The following is a 15854-nucleotide window of genomic DNA, read 5'->3' as shown; positions in this document are numbered from 1 at the left end:
AGGGAAGCATGAACATTAGGATACATTTTTTATCATAATCGACCTAATAGAAACTTTCACTAAAATTCTATGGTTAGATGAAAATCCGGGGAATTTCCAAAGTCATTAGAATTCAATGTTAGGGCACTATGAAAGTGTCTTAGTGTCTTATGTCTTAATTCTTTTATGGTCAAAGTTACTCAAGTCGTTATACCATACTGCACATGGGCACACACTACCCATGTCCTGCAAGTCCAACTGTGCATACCTGAGAGGGAGACAGGGTTGTATCATCTTCATCCTCATCGTCCTGCCCCTCCTCCTCTTTCGAGGTTTTAAGTGTCGGTGATGTTGTATCTGTGTTATTTGTATTCTCTCCCTCCCCCGTCTCCTCCTCCTCTTGGCTGGGAGCTCTGTGTTGGGCCGAGGGGAGACTGTGAAGGAGGTGGTGAATCCTGATGTAGTGCGATCGGGGTGTCTCCGGCTCACCGCAGGCTGACGCAATCACCGTCTCCAGTTCAGACACCGGGAGGGAGCAGGGGCGGTTTTTGCGACGGGATGGAGCGTGGGAGTTGTAGTTTGAAAAAATGGATTGGCAGGTGCAGGGCACGCCGCTTCTTTCCCCTCCCTCTGTTACCTCCTGTGGAGCACCTTCAGCTGCTTCTGCAGGTGCCTCCTGGGATGTGTTGTTTCCCTCTGAGGGGGCCTCCACAATAGAATCCCCATTGTTTGTTGATACTGCTTCAGGATTGTCTGAGTCTAGCTTTGGCTGCGTTTCCTCCCCAATCTCCTTATCTTCTGCTTCCCCAGCTTGTGGTGCAGACCCTGCTTCCTGCACCTCCTCGTCTTCCTCCTGCTGCCGCTCCTCCCTTCCTCCCTCCTCTCCTGCCGCTCCATCGTTCACCTCCTGTTGTTCAGCCAAGAGCCCCTCCTCATTTTCCACCTGGGGCTCTGCAGACGGGGGCTCCTCCCTCACTGTGCTTTCCTCCTCAACGGCTCCTTGCTCCACCTGAGGTCTCTCCTCAGCCTCCTCCACCTCAGCAGGTACGACCTCCTCCAGTGTGGAGGCTTCAGCTACGGATGCTGGTGGCGCAAAGGTCTCAGGGTCAGGAGGGGCATCCAGCGGGAGGTCAGGCATGTCAGGTCCCACACTGAGTGTGTCATCATCAGGTGCATGAGCAGCGTGGTTCTCATTTGCTGCATTTTCCCCCTCAGGACAGGCTGCCTCGATGACCAGGGAGACCTCCTCGTCATCTAAGATAAGAGTACAGGTAGATGCTAAATGTCCATCTGACGTCTTAGTTTTAACAGATATGTTTAATCGTTTTCCAAAGAAAACAAAATACAACATCAGCAAAAAATAAATAAATAACATATAGGACATAAAAGGCTTGCGTGTTCTATGAAATACATTGTAAATACAATCTAGCTAACAATGTTATGTAATCCAACACAATATATTAGTAATAAATAAGTATAATCTTATAACACTGTGTCTGAGTTGTAAGTAAGTAAGTGAAGTTTATTTATTATAGCACCTTTCCCAGAGCGAGGTCACAAAGTGCTTCCCAAAAATGATGTTAGATGGTCAAAAGCCAAATAGAAAAAATCCTTCTTTAATTGCTTTTTAGAAGCATCAGTTGAAACCGCAAACCGTATATGAGTTGGAAGAGTGTTTCAAAGTGTCAGAGCAACAGATTCAAAGGCGCGATCACCTTTTGTCCTCAGTCGTACACGAGGAACAACAAGAAGACCCTGGTCAGAGGACCTGAGGGATCTATTGGGGATTTGGTTGCTTGGTTGTGCAGGGCAAATTAATTCTCAATTTAATTGGGAGCCAGTGTAGAGAGAATGGGATGGGTGTGATGAGAGTTGTCCAGCAGGTCAGAGTCAATACCGTAGCGGCGGCGTTTTGGATCAGTAGAAGACAGGCAAGGGAGACATTGCTGTTGTCCAATTCAAAGGGATGCACTTTCTTGATAGGTATTTTAGCAAGTTTCTTGTTACGTTTATTAATATTAAAGCTATTTGATATCAAAAGAAAGATGCATACTGGATGCCTTTCTACACTATGATTTTTTCAATTGCTCATTAATATTCCAAAACTCCAGGAGGACCAGAAGCAAAGGTGGGACTGACTGTTCTATTTTGCACTTGAGACATAGGAGAGGAGGGAGGAGAGAAGTTAGAATAAAACAACCGTCCACAATGCCTGGAGTTCGATGTTACATAGGCTTCAGGTCCTTTCAGTCTCCCAGGCATAATCAACAATAAGTGCCTTTTTCCTTGTTTCCTGTAATTGAAGGCTACATGCAGTACCTACTGTTTCAGCTTATTGTAAAAATTGCTTCTAGAAATTGCCATCTGCTATAAGAATAGCTGCCCCTCTGTGGATTAAGAACTTTGATACACTTTACACATTTTTTAATTTTCCATTCTACTCACGATGGATGATATAAAATATGCAAACTAATTTCTCCTGGGCCAAGGGTAGACGGCAGGATTGATAGCATAACTGTCTACACTGCTGTATGGCATGACGCCTCGTTTACCTGGGTGAATAGAAGAGGTCAGCTCGAAGCGGAACTGCAGCTGGCCGCAGACATGATCTGTCGGCAACCTGCGACCCAGTGAATAACTCACTACCCGATCCCTGAAGACACAAGACAGTACAGAGAAAAAGGAAACATAGTGTGTAAAATAGAAATGCAGGGAGAGGCAGGACGAAATAGGACCACTGAAAATGCAGAGGCTGCAATGATATTATCGATTTTGACTGGCAAGTACATGCAGTAAAGAAAATGCAGGTTGTCTGTATATATAACCAGTGATATCACAGCCAAAATCACATGGCCCCATGAGATTTAAAATAGCAACAACCACCCACATCCTTCCTCACATCGACTGTCTGTGTGGGCTAGCGTGTGTGGGAAAACTTCCACTGCTCTACAGACTTGAATCATCAGCACTGGAGTAATATTTGGACTGATGACAATGACAGCCCCGCTGCACTCAACTTCAAAAAAATATTTCTGTATGTGTTGAGTGTGCGTTTTACCCAATAGCGTGTTTTTCCAGCAGTCTCTGGACAGGGACAGAGAGCTTCCCTAGGAAGCGCTTGATGATTGGCCGACTCTTGGCAAACTTGTCCTTCACCTCGATCTCCAGGACGTCAGTGGGAAGGGACACAAAGTTAAACCTCTGGAGACACAGACAGACACAGAGGAAAGAGTTAGGATTGTTAGGACAACTGTCATTTAATTGGAATGATGTTTGATATTTGTGTAAGTGCCACAGCTAGACTAAAACATCTGTTTGCCAGTGCACAGGGCTCAGATTAGCCTTTAATGGAGGATAGACAATATGGGCTGATGTGTGAGGCAGAAGTTGCTTAGTGATAGACAAGAGGCATCGACATTATTTCTTCTAATTTCATGACAAAAATCCAACCAAATGACTCGTCATCGGCACTGGCCTTGCAAGTTTCAGGTCTGATTTAAAAGCTAGAAGGCATGTTGGCCATATCATGTCATTTTTTAACCTTTAAAAAAACACATCTAAGCATGAAGCTCTATCTCTTTGACAATATTGTACATGTATGCATGTTTGTGTGTGAGGCTGTGCTTCTATAAATCTACGCTTTGAGCTACTTTAAATTCTCAGCTTTCAATTATAATCATGCTAACATGACCACAATGACAATGCTACATTATTCTTAACAAGTGGAGGTGAAGCATTGTTAGATTCTGTTCAAGCCCACTTTAGCCAGCATGAAGAAAATCTACTACGCTTCATTTATTTAAGTGAATGAGGTATCTGGAAACCCTTCTACCATAATACACATAATACAACGCTTTGCAATGAATCCTGTCTTTTGAAACTTATAATGTTCATGTTTGATTATACTAGATCAAGAAAAAAAAAAGCTCATAACTTTCTTCACGTATTTTAAAATCAACTGGTTATTTGTGTCCCTTCATGTCCTTGTTCGTCACACTAAGTGATGCTCTCTGTCATTGAAGCCACAGTTTAATGCTGGATTAAAATCTTTCCAGCTTTTTACTCGCTTAATGAAGAGTTAATTTTTCATTCTCCCGGCCAATTACATATAAATGTGGGTTTAGTTTGGATGAATTCAATTATCTCCCTCTCCTGCTCCCTGCCCCCCTCTCTCTCTGTCTTTCTAAGCGAGGCTTTGATCGCTGTCCAAGCTTCCTAAATGTCGCTTCAGAGCCTGAAACTTTAAATGCCCAAATCCCCCAAAGGGTTTTCAAATCCCACCAAAATGCATTTCAGATTGACAGTCAGCTTAAAGCCTTTTATTCTTAAATTAATATTGGCACTAATTGTAAGGTACAAGCATGTTTAATCCATATACTGTATATATACAGTATTTAGCCTATATATATAAACTGATCTTTGTATTATGCCTCTTTTCTTGTCTCTTTATCCTCATCCTCCTTCATGACTTCTTCAAATGTCAACCTGTATTCTTACACAGCAAGCATTTAACAACACAGCAAAGTCTGATAGCCACTGTGTTCATAAGTGACAGCTTGATGCTAGTTCATATATATAAAACTATGGGTTCAACATCAGGCTTTTGCTTTCAAAGTTTAAAATTGATGTGGAAACAGCCTATCTGATCATAGATCTGCTTCAGAAACCCGAACATTATCCCTCAGTTTGTGTTCCTACATCATTTATTTCCCCATTAGAAGCCTACAAAAAGAGAAGATATCTGAAGCCTTAGTCTCGGGAAGTCAGTTCAGTGAAAGGAAGATTTACACATAGTATTATGAGGCTAGGTATAACATGGCTTGTATAGTGTATTCCTAATAAAGTTATCTAATAAAGTACAGGAAAAATTATGAACCACAGTGAAAATAGTACATTTGTTATCGTAGTGAAAGAATTGCTTAAGGTACTGCTCATAATAGACCAATTAACACTGTAACATTAAGTCCCTTGAGCTTTGGGGTTTTAAGCAAGTGAGTTAGCTCTCATAAAATCAACATCTCATTTATAAGAAGAAGATTGCTTTATTTCTTTTGTCAAAAGTTTATAGTCTCATTTTAATATCAGCAAATGCCATAAAACACCAAAATAAACCGTTTCCGTCCGTCTCTGAGAATATACCGAGCCATAATAATTAATACAACTAAATGACATGTTTAGAAACTTGCCAAATATTGCACGTTTCTGAACACAAGTATTTACTGGTTAAACTTGGATCATTTCATATGGAATATATCTTTAGAGGGCTTTCTTTAGAGCAGTTTACAGGACACTTTAAAATGGCTCAGTTGAGCCACGTTGAACAGTTCTCACACCATATAGTGCTGCAAAGACCTTTATGAAAGGTATTTTTATAGCATCATAAATGTGTAAACAGTGTGGAGCTTTAGGGAACCTTTCTGAAACAGTTCTTTACTGCACCAGATGGACTCCACTGTGGTACAGAACAAGCCTGAAGCCGACATCCCAGTATGGCCCTGTTATAAAATTATGCACAGGTTTCTATAATGAACTCAGGGTGCTTCTATAAACAGCAATATGACTCTCTTTCTGGTTTGTTATTGTAATATGGCTATCCTGTCTTGTATTATATTTTCCTTGAAAAGTAAGTGTTTTTTATTGTGCATAATCAATAAGTCTGTGCTTTGAAGAAAAAACTGTGGCTGAGTCAGTCATCTCTCAATCGGAAGGTTGGGGGTTTCGATCCCGGACTTTGCCATCAGTGTTTGAAAGGGTGAAAGTGGCATGTAGTGTAAAAGTGCTTTGAATGGTCGGAAGACCAGAAAAGCGCTATATAAGTGCAGTCCATTTAGCATTTTTACCATTTGGTGTATAAAGCGCACTTTTAATCCATTTTTTTTCATCTAAAAAGTGGGCTGCATCCTATATACCTGTGCAACCAATATATCAGTATAAAATGCAGAGAGAGGTATTTTATTGTGTTCAGTATTTTACCCAGGTGATGCTGCTATCCATTTGTTAAGTGGTAATGTCACATCTCTGCATTAAACTGTTTCTGGGTCCAAGCTGCTACACTATTTGTTGCTAACGCTTCACAGACATGCACCGTCATGATCGCCATTGCAGCCTCCACCCTCACAACAATCAACGTTACTGTAGGCTGCCAGCAACCGCTAGCTACAGCACCGCTAGCTAGCAGGATTGCAAACTCGACATGGCGAAAACAGATGAAAGGCTGTAATTTGTGTGTTTTAAATGTGTTTCAAATAAAAATTAATTGAAATAGTGTTGAAATAACTTATTAAAAATAACATTTTTTTATGAATAAATAAATTGTATACATGTTTTTATTAATAAATAGCTATAGGAAACCTTTTTACCCCTGGGATACCCCCAAAAACAGATTGTGTCTTATATTCCGGTGTGATTTATATTCTGGATTTTACGGTAAATTATTGCTTTGATTGATATAAAATTACTTGAAAGTCACCCATGAGCAGTTTTTGGTGTTATACACACACGTTTTCAAGACGACATCAAAAAACCAAAACTAGAGTCATTATTTGTCAAACTACTATATGTGAAATTATGGGGAAGAAAAGATTAAGACAAACGTTCAGAATCCCTTACTTTTACCACTTTCTCTAAGCATCAAAATAAAAGCTATACATCATTTTTTCTTGGACTAAAATGTGTTGTTCAGGGAGCTCAGGAGGTCTGCTATTGATTTAGTTTGAAATTTATTTTGATGCATCAATAAGCATTCCCCTATACGTTTTCTGAGGTTCTGGTTCTCTACCAGCTGCAGACTTTCTTCTCTACTTCAGTTTGATTGTGTTTTAACATTTATGTCAGTCATTGTTTTATATTACATGTGTAGATATACAGTTAAATTACAGTTAAATCTACTCAACCTAAAGTGGTGATACTCTGTATGTATGTATGTTTGGTTTTCTGATGTGGTCCCCATGTATTATTTCCACTTTACAGCTGGGACACTGATGAAAAAAGAAAATAAATAGGAAAAATGAAATGGAAGGAAAATAGGGCAAGACCAAGTGAAATGACAAATAGAGCGAACTTTTTAAAAATGCACCTGGTTGCATGGGATAAAATGAAATTAATTTAATTTGTGAGGAGCACAGGAAAATGACAAGAGGAGGGGAAGAGAGAGGCTTGGCTGAGGAAATCAGTGTGCAGGGTGATAAAGGAGCAGGATGAAAAGGAGTCGGAGTGAATAATTTACAAGATGAGCCAGAAGGGAGCAGACAGAGCAAAAGTGTGTGTTTGTGAGTGGAGAATGCAAGAGTAACTCAATAAACAGGGTGCGATTGTGCAGGAGAGAGAGAGAGAGAGAGAGAGAGAGAGAGAGGAAATGCTGGGAGGAGGAGGAGGAGGGGGTGGGTGATGTTGCAGCAGCAGAGTACAATGTTAATCTGTAGGAAGAAAGGGGGGAATGTAGCTGTAGAGGAGGACCAGAGGACAGACAGGATAGAGGAGCGAGGAGTATGAAGAGAGAAAGGGAAAGGACGAGTAGAGGAGAGGAGAGGCAGGAGGAATATGGGAAGCTGAGGCTGTATTTATCAAATGAAAGAAGTGAGATTTGCAGTTAACAGCAACTTTGAGTAAAAAGTCCCTTGCTAATCACGAGTAAGATACATTAATCCAGCTTCTTTCAGCAAAGAGAAGGAGGAAACTTAATGCTCTTACTGCTCAGTGCAGAAATAGCCAATCAGAGACAATGGAAATGCACCAACATAGTCATGAAGCTGTGATATTTTTTGTGCGACAGATTATACATGAAACAGTCAGAATCTGTGCAGCAGAAGCGGCAATATCCAAACTTTCAGTCCTTAGTATGGGTTAAGCTCTGAAAACACTGGATCCTACATTTTCTATAATGCAACCTGACAGGGTCTCTTCATTAGGCTCTTGCTGTCTGGTAAATGCTCACATCTTTCAGGCTCCATCCCTCTACTTAAAGTTCACTCTCTTAGTTAAAATTATACAAGCAGAGATATCCTCTATATGACAAGACTTGACAAAGACATTGCTTGACAGGTACACCGATTTAGATTGTTAATATTGGTGGAATCTAATGCAATTACTATAATTCACATAATAAAAATCAACTTTTATACAAAATTCTGACTGCTGAAGTTGAACCTGTTGTTCCATTGTAGCTGAGAACTTGAATAGTGCTAGCCAGCCAGCTTTACATGGTCAGCCTAAATCTCACAAGCTCAGTTCTTGCTACAAGGTAATTTCTGGAAAATATCCAGTGGTCCTTTACAGGAGCCCGTTAAGTACCCTCAAAGGACTGGGAGGAATTGGAAGATGATGATTTCTCATACGACGTATTTGGATGTAAATTATGCCTTCCACAGATTTAGAATTTTACTCAAACTTGCAATGGACAGTAAAAAAATTAATTTCAATCAAAGCAGCAGAACCAGATATGTGGTAAATGGTGCAGTACTGATATAGAACTTTTCCAGTCTAGTCTAGTCACACACTGATGGAAGAGGCTGCTACATAAAGTGTCCAACTGTCAATCAGTCGTCACTTTCAACCACTGATGGCTATGCCACCAGGAGCAATTTGGGATTCTGTGTCTTGCCCAAGGACACTTAGACATGTAGACTGGGGATCTAACCACCAACCCTTTGATTGAAAGACAACCGACTCTACCCATATATATTTCATGCGTCCTTTTTCCTTGTCAAAACCTGGTGCCAACATTAGCCACTGTGCAACTCAACCATTGACAGTTTTGTTGTAGTTTCGGCTGTGTTTTGCAAGTGGTGCTAATGTAGCTTGGAGACTCTCACCATAAGCAGAGCTAAGCAGCGGGCTACAGAGGTCCATATCCAAAGATTTGTATTTGCAGCCTTGAGACCCAAGTGACGCTGACTCCAAGGCTATTTATCACACTTCATACACCCCCTCTGCAGACACTGAAGGTTACAGACAACGTAATATAAAGTAGTACTTTACAACACCTGGAAACACTTTATATTCCAAACTTGGAGACAAAAAACAAAATGACTTTTATGTGCAGTTAAATAATGTGTCTATAGATAACAGATTTAAAAACTATATAAGTGTAATATAAAACTGCCACAAGTAATTATATAACAAAGGGTAGTGTTTTTAAATATGACATAATTGTATTCATGCTGCATACCAAAAAATGGCAACATACTATTTTTAAGATTTTATGCGTACTTGTACTGGATTGAATGCTTGTGGGTACAGACCATTTCATTAGCATGACAACCAAGGATCAAACTATATGGATGTGACCGTGTCAGTATAACTGCCATTAGTGAATGTTTTATTTTCATCTTCACTAACCTGGACAGAAAAAAACATTCCTATTCCTCTCTGAGATGACATAACAGGAAACACTATTCAGATGTCAGTGTTATTAAGCAAGAGATACAAGAGTGGTTAAGTAGAAGACCATGGGAGATGAGAAAATCCCTTCTGCATACATGTTTCTATAGTGTGAATCACAGCTACAGCAGCAGTGCTTTTGAATTATCATAGGGTGCACATCCTGCTCAGTTCTCCCTTCTGGCCCAGTGAAATTACCAAAGCCCTGCAGTGACAAACCAAGCCGAGCCGAGGTATTGTTGCTCTCACATGCAAAAAGGTAGATAATGAGACTACATTTCAGCACAACACGCTATCACTGCGGCAGAACAGGCTATAGCGTGGCACAGAGTCAGACACAGTATCAGTTTGCATGCCTCTCGCCACATGAGAGGTATTGATCCTTACACAGTCATAGAGGTCATTTTCTTTTGCCTGTACAATGGAAATATTTGATGTTTAACCTACATTAACTTTATAGGCTTTTGATTATCTTTCTTTCTATAACCAACCATTATTATATTCTTATCTCATCTTATCTCTTCATTTTGCTGTTTCAAACGAAATTCCATGTAGTTCGTGAATTAAAGTTGTAATCTCGAAGATCTCAATTTCGTTATCTTTGGTGGCACCTATGGCGGGAAACGGCAATTGCGGGAGCACACTTCTCAGATATCCAGACAGTGTTGCATGTGTGATGTCCACGGTTGGCTCCGGTTGTAACTCTTGATTTTCCTTGGTTCCTCGGTTGCTTTCAGTTTTAGACTGTTTGCCTTCATCTGAGCGTCGAATTTGTTTCTTTTTCTTTGGCTTTTTACTTATTTTTGAAGTTGTATCTGTAGTCATTAATCTTTTCTTTATTTGTTCAGCCATATTAGATTACTGTTTACTCGCACTTGTTGGGTGCTGGGAAACGTGTCACTAACTGGGCGCCGCTACTGATTTTTTTCTGTGAAAGTCTCCGCCGACACCCAGTCTATAATAATACTATACTTTATTTAACTGAAAATCTTATTACTTTAAGATTAATTGTGATTCTGACTCTGACAATCTTGATAATCTAGTGGTGAAATTTTATTGTCAGGGATTTGTTTGTTCTGTTACACAGCGCAGTGCGAGAAAGAAATAGATTAAAACTGGAGTATGTTGGGTTTAGGACTTAGGCCTTTACATAGCAGCAGTGCAAGATTTGTGGCTGCATATCTCAAGCGTATTCATGAAAATACTTTAAATGTCACACGGTATAACTTTTCTTGCTGAACGACTTCCAGAAAGTCCACATTCATCGAAAAATGTAATTAAAAATATGATCATTGGGCCAGCAAACTGCACCCTGAGGCAAAGAACCACACTAAATAACCCTAACAAAGAAAATTCCTTCCTAGACACAAAACTCAGATCCACTTTACCTGTCAGAGGGACAACTGCTAGAGGGTGATGGCCACCCCACCAGCCAGCTTAGCCACTCTGTGACCTATTTTTACATTTAGCATGACAGAATATTTCCCATGACCAAATTAAAAAAAGGTTAAACTATGGAGGAGTAAAAGTCTGCAGATCGATCGTCATTAACAAATCAATCAGACATATCAAATGGATCCTGCACATGACAAGTAAATGGCATTACTCAAGGTGAATATTTATCTAATGTAAATATAACAAAAGGTATTATAGCAACACCGTCTGTAGAATATAAAAGTATTCTTAAATCTGCACAGTAGTGGACTTCAGTATGTGGAGTATGCTGACTGAGTTAGCATGTACAGAGCTGCATTAGACGTATACAGTACACTACTGCCAAGCAAGCTGAGCACCTCTCAACATGGGAGCTGTTTGGAAAAGTAGAGTGGCTTTGAGCTGAGTGGATGCTGCCAAGAGAGACACTGCATTAAATCAGTGTATGGAGTCTCCTGAGGGACATAAAAAAGATAGAGGCTGTGCTATACAGCATTCTGAGACAGACACTGCAGCAAGACACAAAACAGCTGCAGATTATTCTCATGTGCTGTTATGATTCTATATGACCATTTCATCAGTCAATCCCATTTCATGCTTTTCCACAATATCCCATCAACAAGAAACATGTAAAAATAGAGGACATCCATAATATTGTTCAATTGTACCTTTAAAGCTTAAAATAAACAACTGAGCCACAAAGATGACAGCACAGCTGATTAGCTGCAGCAGACCCTGAGAAAACATTGTACATCAGCCAAAGTAAAGTTGGCTTATTTGAGTCAATGGCTGAGTGTAAATCTGGGTCATCTGCGACAGCAATCCTCTTATTTGGCTTTGAACGTCTATAAAGCTCAAACCATGTTTCTTCAAATAAAAGCTTTTTTTCTGTTGCTCTCTTGACTGAATCATTAGAGTGTAGGTAGAGACTGTCATAACACCAGAAAGAAAGCCACTAATTGGACATGAAGTTGATGTTCTGGACACATCTTTAACATCAGTTAAAGAAACTGCAGAGACAAACCGATGCATCTGTTCACTGAAGAAACAAACTGCAGAGTAAAGTACTTAACTCCCAAAAACCTGCATCTATACTTTATTTGAAAAGTCTAAACGTTTAAAAGGCTTATTTATAAGGAATATTATATACAGCAGACAGACACAGTTAGCAACTGAGTGGACAATAAAGAGGAACATGTCACAACCAAAAAAGCTACATATTTTTTTCAGGAGTTGATAACGACCAAAATTACAAAATGCTAATATTGCTCCATGACTGCTAGATGTGTAAGTGGTCAATTGCTTGATAACATGTTAGCCAAAACTACTAGTGTTGTATGTCTGACATCGTTGTTCTGCAGCTTTAACCTGCAGGGTAACAACAGCGCAGCAATGAGAAAGGTTGAGGTTTTTCAGGCAGGAGCTGCTCTCTAGGTGGCGCCATGCTTCTAATCTAAGATGAGGAGTACCACAAGATTCAGTGCTTGGACCATTTTTATTCTTAATAAAAGGTCATTTATATCTCACTGAACCGCACAGTTTTGCACAATGAAGTAAAGTTGCATCACCTTTATATTACATACACATAAAACGACATAATTAAATTTTGAAAAAAAATACAAATAAAAAACAATATATACCCAGTTATAAAAAGAAATGTATCAAGCCTATATACCTATACACTGTAAAAAAATAATTCTATTTTATCTAATATTTGCATCTGGGCGAGTTTACACAAAAACTACAAGACAGTGTTGTTAATATGTACATAAACAATGTCCATCAACGTCTGGGAATTTAGCGTCATTGATGTAAACACTGGGTCTGCCTCCTGGTTCATGTTAAATGAATGAGTTACATTTTCTAGGATTGAAAAATTGTCCATATTACTTTGCCATATGGAGATTCTTTGAATTCTGAATTTTTGTTTTTCTTCAAGTTTTCAGAAAATAATATATATATATATATATATATATATATATATATATATATATATATGATATAAATAATATATTTTAAAAAATTGAGACATTTCATTCAATACAAAGAAAGTGTAAGTAGAGCAAACTCAGAGGCAAGAGTGACCCGAAATGACACTGATTATGATGCACTGGCAAGTCTGGAGGAACACTTCTTAGGTGACATTACAGCAGCTGACATCAGTGATATCACTCACCTTAAATGCCATTCTCATACAGTTAAGCCTCAAACTATAAACCATTAGGTTTATGAAGAAAGATGATTAAGGAATGTTGGTAATAAGCCAAGGTGATTGAAATAAAGTGGTACTGACACCGGAGTACAGGCCATTATAATAAATCACAGGAATAGATTAATCATTATAACAATGCCCACAGGAAGGCTGACCATGGCTGTCATCCAACCAAAATTAGCATCATTGTAATCATGCCTGACCCCATATACTGAATATTAAACACATTTAAATGTCTCACTATGGTCACTAAAGGAGGTCAGCATTCAGAGGACTTTGAAGCACTCACTAGAGTCAAAGTGTGAGTGTGTTGAAGTGTAATATATGACAGCAATTTAAAAATGCAGTATTGAGTTTAAGCCCTGCAGTCGAGGTTGAATATAAGAGGTGAAAGCATCTAAAATGTCAGCTGAAAAATAGGAAGGAATAAGCTGTTATAATGATGATGTTATCTCTATCTCTATGATATTATCTCTTTAATATAAACAGTAATTGAAATTATTGTTAAACTTGAAAGGAGAAGAAAGTTGAGTACTTACACTCTAAGCTATTCTTGCTATTGCTTCTGTGTCGTTCGTTTGCATTCTCTGCAGGGATTGAGGCCCTAATATTAGCTATTAGCCCAGTTTGCGCTTTCCTGTTTGGTACTGGAGAGAACGCACATACTGCTGACAAAGATCACATTGTTGAACTTCACTTGAATGGGCAAAGACATCTTTGATTTTTATTGGAACATCAAAACATGAAAAATACTACCTTAAGACAGCGAGGAGTTTTATGACCACCTCACTAAATGATTGAGATAAAAGGCTAATGCTAAAATACTAAAACACTTGCAAAGACCTCCTGATTTCATGCCAACTTTAAAACATGGTCTGTAAAAGTTGGTCTAGGCCCAGCACTACTTTTCTCTTTCATTTATTACTATTTATCAACATCAAGTTCCTTTAGTGTCTTGTAAGTTTGTTTTCTTCTGAATGTTGAACAACCAATCTGAGACTTGCAAATATCACACACAACTGATGCTGATGGCCAGAACTATGAACAGAGATCACAGAAACAGAGTTTTTGACTGCAGTCTTTTTTACAGTGCTACTTTACAATGGTGCATGGTTACCATATTATTTTCAGAGCTATGTTCATAGTTCTCTTCAAACTAGTGAAAAATGTACTTCTGTGGCTAAATACACAGGATAAGTGTTGATAGAAGTCTAGTTGAAAATCAGTAAAAACAGACTGATGTCAGTCATTTGGAAAGCTTTTATGATATGCATAATTATTTTGTTAAGTAATTCTACCATATACTGCAGTACGTAGAATGTTAATATTACTTTAAACTAATTTGCTATTAACACTAATCTGCTGAATCCATAACAGGATTGATTGGTAATGAACATTCCAGAAATGTCTGGTTTTCCAAGAAAAAGTCTCTAAATGAGAAAATCAATTGGCTGATCTTGTTTTCCACAAAGCAAACGTGATTTTCATGGATTACATTGATCGTCTTACTCTACAGCTGAAACCAAAGGAGAAGCCAATCATCCCCTTTGTTTGCTGTGCAATCTGCTGTGCCGGAGTTATGTTAGAAATGTATGAATTTCAGCGAAGTTTTTGTCCTTGAAAAACTTTTAAATGACAAGCCGATATTAGGACAAATAATCGTGGACAAAAAATCTATTATATTGTAAAGAACCACTGTTTGCTTTCCATCCATGCACACGAAAATTTTATACCAAAATGTACCCCTTCATCAAACATTAAAATCCCAAATAAACACACCATGATTGGTTCTGTGTTTAAGCATTGTCTAAGCTTCTCGTCCTCAAGTGAAACACCAGACAGTCACTGAGATGAACAAGCCTGTTGTGTTACTGCAGACCAAAGTGATATGAACACTGTGTGTGAGTACTATTACAGACTTACACTACCAGTCAAAAGTTTGGACAGATTTTCTCATACAAGTGAATGGGAAAGTGTGTCCAAACTTTTCACTGGTCGTGTATATACAGGTAAAGATGTCTTTTCTGTTGACCTTGAGTTACATGAGAACACCTGTAACCTATGTAACTTTACACATCAAAAATGGCGAGAGAGGTCGCCTCAGAGAGCTTTTATGACCTAACAATATACAACAATAACACTTATCAAATGACAAAAATGTGACAAAAACTAATAAACATTTTTGCCAAAAACGAAAAACTTCAAAGCATTAAAAATGTACTCCATAGTGTCTGCTATCAATCTCCTTTTAAATTCCGAGACAATCCTTGTATTCAAAGTAGAGAACATACAGCATGCTTATCATGTTTCTTTCATCCATCTTCCATCACAACTAGATCCTAAGCTTAATTTTTTCTACTTGAAACGACTCTCTGTTCAAGGTGAAATTCTTCTCCACTAGCTCAATAAAAGCAGTTGACTTAAAGCTAAACACAGCCGAGGACAAAAATGACGCAAGATACATAAGGATAATAAGTTGAAACTATTTCATGTCTAAATAAAGTACAGAAATCTATCTAACTGCTGTGAGTGAGCGTACGCGTGAGAGTGTGTTTTTCGTCTGTGTGCCTGTACCTCCGAGCTCCATTGTGGGTTGACAGTATTGCAGACCACCCCGGAGCGTTTCTCCTGGCCGTGGTGTGGCAGCGAGGGGAAGATGCTGTGCTTTCCAGGCTGGATGGAGAGCTTCAGGTAGGGGTCGGGATTGAAGAACATCCCCTTCTTCAAACCAAGTGCCTGGAGGTCTGTAAGTGATGAAACCCAAGAGGCAGAGCGATATGTGAGAACTGAAATTACACAAAAATGTTTGTGTTCTTTTGTAATAGTAATTGTAAATTTCTGGTGCAGATTC

At 39.0% G+C, this 15854-nt stretch overlaps 1 protein-coding gene across 1 annotated transcript in view; it reads right to left on the bottom strand.

Moving 5' to 3' along the window:
- LOC138595732 (E3 ubiquitin-protein ligase HECW1) overlaps positions 1 to 15854 on the bottom strand; it is a 64710-nt gene that overhangs the window by 25391 nt on the left and 23465 nt on the right. The window contains exons 6-9 of the mRNA XM_069667123.1: positions 15578 to 15747; positions 3038 to 3180; positions 2532 to 2632; positions 248 to 1233 (exon numbers count right to left, since the gene is read on the bottom strand). Of these exons, the coding sequence (XP_069523224.1) occupies positions 248 to 1233; positions 2532 to 2632; positions 3038 to 3180; positions 15578 to 15747 (1400 nt within the window). The remainder of the gene's footprint in view (positions 1 to 247; positions 1234 to 2531; positions 2633 to 3037; positions 3181 to 15577; positions 15748 to 15854) is intronic.

Source organism: Semicossyphus pulcher, unplaced genomic scaffold (assembly GCF_022749685.1).
Source record: "Semicossyphus pulcher isolate SPU_LCO1_2020_fin unplaced genomic scaffold, fSemPul1.0.p SCAF_18, whole genome shotgun sequence".
In the NCBI taxonomy this organism is placed as follows: domain Eukaryota; kingdom Metazoa; phylum Chordata; class Actinopteri; order Labriformes; family Labridae; genus Semicossyphus; species Semicossyphus pulcher.
The sequence above is the reverse complement of the archived record's forward strand: the minus strand, read 5'-3'. Positions and strand labels throughout refer to the sequence as shown.